This window comes from Penaeus monodon, chromosome 41 (genome assembly GCF_015228065.2).
Source record: "Penaeus monodon isolate SGIC_2016 chromosome 41, NSTDA_Pmon_1, whole genome shotgun sequence".
In the NCBI taxonomy this organism is placed as follows: Eukaryota; Metazoa; Arthropoda; class Malacostraca; order Decapoda; family Penaeidae; genus Penaeus; species Penaeus monodon.
This window is the reverse complement of record NC_051426.1, coordinates 4401258-4408757: the sequence shown is the minus strand read 5'-3', so window position 1 is coordinate 4408757 and position 7500 is coordinate 4401258. Positions and strand designations below refer to the sequence as shown.

The following is a 7500-nucleotide window of genomic DNA, read 5'->3' as shown; positions in this document are numbered from 1 at the left end:
CTCCTCTCTCTCTCTCTCTCTCTCTCTCCTCTTTCTCCTTTCTCCTCTCTCTCCTCTCTCCTCTCTCTTCTCTCTCCTCCCCCCCCCTCTCTCTTCTCTCTCTCTCTCTCTCTTCTCTCCCTCCTCTCTCTCTCTCTCTCCTCCTTCCCTCCCCCCCCGTCTCCCCCCTCTCTCTCTCTCTCTCTTTCTCTCTCTCTCCTCCCTCCCTTCTCTCTCCCTCCTCCTCCCTCTCTCTCTCTCTCTCTCCTTCTCTCCCTCCTCTCTCCTCCCCTCTCTCTGTCTCTCTCTCTCCTCTCTCTCTCTCCTTCTCCTCCCCCTCTCTCTCTCTCTCTCTCTCTCTCTCTGTATAGACACACATACACACACACATATACATAGGGTGTATATATGCATATATATATATATATATATATATGTATATATATATATATATATATATATATTTTATAAATACATGCATATATTATATATATATATATATAATATATATATTATATAATAATTATATATATTAATATATATTTTATTTGTGTGTGTGTATTATATAATATTATATATATATATAAAAATAAAATTTTATATATATTATATATAATTGTATAAAATATTATTATAATATATAATAAAAAAAATATTTAATATATAATAATAATGTTTAAAATATTATTATGCAAATATGCGTATGTATATTACCACACACACAACAACCGATATAGGGAAAGGGCCAAAAAGAATGAGGGAGCGAAAGAGAAAACAGGAACATCGACATGATAATAATGCTAACAACAACAGTAAAAAAAAAAAAGATCTTCAAAAATATGAGTTTTCTGCAAAGATTGTCGCTCGAGGTGCCAGTCAGGGAATTTCTTCTCCGAATTGAGGACACGTGTGTATTTTTTTTCCTTTTGCGAAAACAGGTCAAGGAAAATGAAATGATTTTGTGGGAGAAGGAAGTCAAGAAAGAATAGTTTTATCCTATATATGTATATACGATTGATGATGATTCTAGGTATGGTTGTGCATTAGTGATGCTGATACTAACGGTAATGATTATGGTTATGTTTATAATTCATAATTAATACAGTAATAGTGATGGTCATAATGATTATGATGATAATGATAATAACAGTAATAATAATAATAATAAGAATATTAATAATAATAATAATAATAATGGCAATGATAATGATAATCATAATCATGATAATGATCATATTGATATCGATAACGACAATAAGTATAACGATAATAATTATGATTATTATTATCGTCACTGATTATCATCCTCATCGTCATTATCATCACTATGATTAATGCTGCTGCTGTTATTTTAATGCTATTATAGGTACTACCTGATCATCAAACGTCATCATTATTATTGCAGCAGATCAGCAGGAATGCCAACAATGATAACAGCAACAGTAACAATAATAATAACAATAACAATATATTTCTGTGAACGTATATTTCCTGATATGTTTTCTGTCACGTGACTTTTCGTGACATCGCCCCCTTCCCTCTTCACCCCTCCCCCTTCCTCTCTCTCTCTCTCTCTCTCTCTCTCTCTCTCTCTATCTATCTCTCTGCCTGTCTCGCTCTCTCTGTATCCTCCTACTCTATCCCTCTTCTCTTTTCTAATCCTCTCTTCCCTCTCTCCCATCCTTCCTTCTCCCCTACCTCTCTTCCCCTCTTCCTCTTCCTCTTTTCCCCTCCCCCTCCCCTCGCTGCGCATTTCTCCCTTCTCCGTCATTAAGGCCGCCCACTGACCTGGTCCCTTTCCGACCGAGATAAGGTCACTTTGATAAGGAGGAAGCATGGGGAAGAGCGTCATCCTCCCCCTCCCCCATCTCCCCATTCCCTACCCCCTCTTTTTCTTCACTTACTCCCGTGGCTGTATTCCCTCTCTGTCTCTCTGTCTATTGTCTCTGTTTCTCTTTCTATTTATCACACTCTCCTCCCACTCCCCTTCTCCGTTCTCTTCCTCCCCCCCCTCCCCCTCCCCTCAGCTTTACCCTTCCTTACCCCCCCCCCCCTAGAATCTGAAGGACAAGTGGAGTTTTTGTGGCGAGGAATTTCTCATGTTCTTGTTATAATTATTATCCTCATTATGAATACTTGTTATTGCTGTTGCTATTATTATTGTTATTATTATCTTTATAGTTACTATTATTATTGTTACTATTATTATTTTTGATATTATTGTTATTATCATTATTGTTATTATTATTGTTATCATTATTGTTATTGTTATTGTTATTGTTATTATTATTATTATTATTATTATTATTATTATTATTATTATCATTATTATTATTATTATTCTTATTATTATTATCATTATATCATCATCATCATCATCATCATTATCATTCTTCTTCTTCTTCTTCTTCTTATTGTTGTTGTTGTTGTCATTATTATCTCTCTTATTTCTGCTTCCAGCTTTTCCTTTAGCTTTTTCCTTTATTCTCCTCTTTTCCTTCTTCCCCTCATTCCCTGTCCTCCCTCTTCCTCATCTCTCTTCTCCCTTTGTCTCTCCTCTTCTTTCTCCCTTTCCTTCTTACTTTCTCTCTTCCTCTTCCTCTTTCTTCCATTCTTTTCCCGTTTCCTCTCATCCTCTTCCTTCTCCTTTTCCTCCCTTATTTTCTTCTTCTCCCTCCTCCTTCACCTTATTGTCCTATTCCCCTCTCCCTCTTTCTCCTTTCCCTTCCTTCCTTTCTCTCTTTCTCCTCCTTCCTCTCATCCCCCCCCATCCTCTCCCCTTCTTGTCCCTCCTCATCCCGGGTTCGCACACAAGGAGCCAATGACCCTTGACTAAATCCCCCTCCCCCTCCCCTTCCTCCATCTCCCCTCTTCTCCCCTCCCCTTTCCCCTCAACCATCCATCTCTCTCTCCATTCTTCCCTCTCCTCTTCCACCCTTTTCTCTTCCTCTCCTCCCCTTTTCCTCTCCCCTCCATCACCCCCCTCTATACTCTCCCCTCCCCCTCCCTTCCCCCCCTCTTCCCCTCCACACAAACAAACTCCTTCTGACTCTTACTTGGTAAAGACATTAGGAGTTCCTTCGCCTCCTTCCCCTTCTGCTCCGCCCTCCTCCCTACCTCAGCTCCTCCACCTCCTACCCTCCTCCTCTTCCTTCTTTCTCCTCCTCCTCCCCCCCCATCTCCTTTTGCCCCTCCTCCTTCTCCCTATTTCCCCCTTTATCTCTCTTCCCTTTCTTTCTTCCCCGTTCCCTTACTCTTCCTCCTCCTCCTCCTCCCCCCCCCCCCGTTTTTTTGCGTGGGTCAAGCGGGGTCACAGGAGGAAGGAATTTTGGACTCCTTCTCTCTCTTTCTTCTTCTCCCCATCTCTCTGTCTCTGTCTATCCTCCTCTCTCTCTCTCCTCTCTCTCCTTTCTCTTTCCCCATCTGTCTCCCTTTCTCTCTCTCTCTCTCTCTCTCTCTCTCTCTCTCTCTCTCTCTCTCTCTCTCTCTCTCTCTCTCTCTCTCTCTCTCTCTCTCTCTCTCTCTCTCTCCCTCCCTCCTCTCCCTCTCCCTCCCTCCCTCGCTCCCTCCTTCCCTCCCTCTCCCGGTTTTCTAGTAAACAGAAAACTCACGGCGCAGTTATGTGACCTAGAATTTCCATTTTGTCCGAAGAAATAGGAAATGGAGCAGGGAGGTCAGAGGTCAGGGGTCAGAGTCCTCAATCCACGTATTTATGCACATGTACGCAGAGACGCAACAACGCACACACGCATTTGCACACACATTCGGATTCACACAAGCATACTTGACACGCAGATACACACACACACAAACCCTTTTTCTCTCTTTTTCTCCCTTTCCCTCTCCTTCTCCCTCTTCCTCCCCCGTTTCCCCACCCCCTTCCACTTCCTCTCCTTCCCCCTCCCCCTATCCTCCTCCCCCTCCCCTCCCCCTCTCCCTATCCTCCTCCCCCTCCCCTCCCCCCTCCCTCTCCCTCTCCCTCTCCCCTTCTCCCTCCTCTCTATCCCTCTCTCTCCCCCCCCCTCACTCTCCTTGCCCCTCCCTCTGTCCTTCTCCTGTCCACTCCCTCTCCCCTTCCGACTCCCTCCTCCCCCCTCTCCCCCCCTCTTGCATGATCACCCGACATCAATACAAAAATCTCTCTCCTCTTCCATTTCATGACGTTGTGCATGACCCATCGCAAGGGAGGGTCATGCACGGGGTCGTTTTGTCATGCACTTGAGGATCTACTAATTAGTGATAATCAGGTTAAGCAAGATATATTTAGATTTCCAATTATAGAAAAACTGCGGATGTTGAAAATCTAAGGAAAATCTGTATTTATATATTTTTGTTATTTTTATTATTATTATTATTTTTTTCAAAATTTGATTTGTTTATGCGTATGTGTTCATCTGTCTATCATCTTTAATTTTGTTTCTCTGTTTCTCTATCCATCTGTCTATTTGGCTGTCTGTCTCTTTATCTGTCTATATGTCTATCTACCTATCTTTCTAACGTAATCTATCCATCCATCCCGTAAGAACTATCTGCACAGTTGATAAGTATCCAGGGAACAATGATTTAATGACATTTCAATAAGTAATAATATTACTCGTGGTATCATTGCGGCTGGGAAAGGAGTGAGGTCACGTGACTAGGTGTGGCCTTGGAAGGGGGAGGGTAATTCCCGTAGAGTCATGCAGCCGATCGCTGCTCCTCTCGATTCACTCTCCTTTCTCTCTGTCTCTTTTTCTGTCGCTGGCTCTATTTTTGACCTTGTCTCTATTTCCTCCTCTTTCTCTGTCTTTCATTGCTCTATTCTCTCTCTCCCTCCCTCCCTCTCTCTCTATCTCTCTCTCTATCTCTCTCTCTCTCTCTCTCTCTCTCTCTCTCTCTCCTCCTCTCTCTCCTCTCTCTCTGTCTCTCTCTCCTCTCCTTCTCTCTCTCCTCTCTCCCTCTCTCTCTCTCTCTTCTCTCTCTCTCTCTCTCTCTCTCTCTCTCTCTCTCTCTCTCCTCTTCTCTCTCTCTCTCTCTCTCTCTCTCTCTCTCTCTCTCTCTCTCTCTCTCTCTCTCCCCTCTCTCTCTCTCTCTCTCTCTCTCTCTCTCTCTCCTCTCTCTCTTCTCTCTACCTTATCTTAATGTTCATAATCGTATATATACATTTTATCATTGTATCCTTTTATTATAGTCATCATCTTTACTTTATATGTATAGTCATAATGTAGTATATGAAAATATAAAAATATATGATGAAATGTAGTAGTATGATAATGAAATGATAATGAATAGTACATAATTAGAATAATGAATGATGATAATATTAATAATAAAAAATATAAATAGCAATTAATAAATGATATAATATAATGATGATGAAGCAACTGCGCATGACGCTGCATACACCAGCTAACCCCCCCCCCCCTTCCCCTGCAGAGGCAAGTTCGCCGCCGTGCGCCGCGCGCGCTGCCTGGCGTCGGGCACCTGGTTCGCCGCCAAGTTCATGCGCAAGCGGCGGCGCGCGCAGGACGTCCGCCACGAGATCCTGCACGAGGCGGCCGTGCTGCTCCTGACGCGGCCCTGCGCCAGGATCGTGTCGCTGCACCAGCTATTCGAGAGCTCCTCGGAGGTCATCCTCGTCCTCGAGCTGTGAGTCGCTGCGCTCTACTGTGGGATCAGTAGTCTGATCAGTAGTCCCATTCTCTTTACTGTGATCTGCAAAGGGGGTGCCGACTGCCCAAGAATTTCAAATTTTTTCTTTTCATTATTATGATTTTGTCGTAATGTTGTGGCGGTCTGTTGCAGCTCCTTTCTTTTCTTCGCTCTGCTGGGATGTACTTATTGTAATGCTATTGTTGTTATATAATAGCCATCTTTAGCGGACTGGTCAGGAACATCTGATAAAATATGAGAATAAAAATATAAAATAACTTTCTACAGTTCGTAAACTTCATAAAAAAAAATCTATCTGACCAATTACCACACGAATACATTTAATTGCTTCCCTTTTATTTTTAATGGTAGTAAGGATTTTAAACAAATGAATAAATTAAATCACAAGTTTCCTTAAAAACATAAGCTTTAAAAACTTCACTAAGCGTATTAGGCAGATATGTATACAAAATTAACAAGAAAACCAAAGAAAGAAGCTATTTAATCCAGAGACACCATCAAAACAGACCATATTCATCATAAATGAATTATTATATAAACTTTTCAATTTTTTTTTTATAAAAAAAATATATCAATAAAAACAACCAGTTAAAATATGAATAAACTAAATTAAGGAAAAAATAAAACTAAATAATATAAAAAATATATAGAATAATCCGCTGATTCCACACACTCAGACCCAGAAGGAAAAAGTAAAATAAAAATTATGAAAAAATCTATACACTAACGCGCCCTCCGCCCCCCACCAGCGCCTCTGGAGGCGAACTGCAGAGGGTCATCGACGAGGAGGAGCGTCTGGAGGAGGAGGTCGTGAGGCGCTACATGATCAACATCCTCAGCGCTCTTCGCTACCTTCACGCGCACAACATCGCTCATTTGGATCTGAAGGTGAGCTCCTTGGTGTGGTTGTAATTTTGTTTAATAGGGTTGTTTTTAGTAACGTTTTTATTATTATTTTTTTTTTAGGTGAAATTTTTATTATTATTTAATGTTAATTAATTAATTAATTATCAATTAATGTGTAGCAGCTCAGGGCGTTCAGCCAGAGCCAACAGCTTCTTCAGCGTAAAATTTTACTAAATTTGTTTCCAATAGACATCATTATTTTCGTTATTTATAGCAGTAAATGCTTAAATAACTATCATATTTTTCTTGTTTCATTACCCAAGACTATTTCTTGCATGGAGAGAGAGTATTCAGTAAATTTAATCTCTATTATGAATACCATTTTTCTGTTATTCTCCAATCCTTTGTTGTCATTGTTACTACTGTCGATGTAATGATGTTATCTTTATTGCTAAGAATCAGATCCTTCTCTCTCTCTCTCTCTCCATCTCTCTCTCTCTCTCTCTCTCTCTCTCTCTCTCTCTCTCTCTCTCTCTCTCTCTCTCTCTCTCTCTCTCTCTCTCTCTCTCTCCTTCTCCCCACCCCCCTGACCGTGCCCCTCCCCCCAGCCCCAGAACCTGCTGCTGATGGGCCAGCACCCCGACAGCGACGTCAAGCTGTGCGACTTCGGGATCTCGCGCATCCTGCTGTCGGACATCGAAGTGAGGGAGGTGCTCGGGACGCCGGACTACGTGGGTGGGTCACGGCTCGCCAGCCTCGGCCTTTGCGTTGCTTGCTTGCTCGGTTTCCTTGTTTGTGTTTATTTTCCTTGTTTGTTTATTTTCCTTGTTTGTTTATTTTCCTTGTTTGTTTATTTTCCTTGTTTGTTTATTTTCCTTGTTTGTTTATTTTCCTTGTTTGTTTATTTTCCCTTGTTTGTTTATTTTCCTTGTTTGTTTATTTTCCCTTGTTTGTTTATTTTCCTTGTTTGTTTATTTTCCCTTGTTTGTTTATTTTCCTTGTTTGTTTATTTTCCTTGGTTGT

The 7500-nt window shown here is 41.3% G+C and overlaps 1 protein-coding gene across 3 annotated transcripts in view; it reads left to right on the top strand.

Moving 5' to 3' along the window:
* Window positions 1–7500, top strand: part of LOC119598549 (serine/threonine-protein kinase PEPKR2-like) — a 51354-nt gene that overhangs the window by 38831 nt on the left and 5023 nt on the right. For all 3 annotated transcript variants that reach the window (XM_037948182.1, XM_037948181.1, XM_037948180.1), the window contains 3 exons: window positions 5395–5607; window positions 6381–6519; window positions 7086–7212. In XM_037948182.1, coding sequence (XP_037804110.1) covers window positions 5462–5607; window positions 6381–6519; window positions 7086–7212 — 412 coding nt within the window. In that variant the 5' untranslated portion in view covers window positions 5395–5461. The remainder of the gene's footprint in view (window positions 1–5394; window positions 5608–6380; window positions 6520–7085; window positions 7213–7500) is intronic.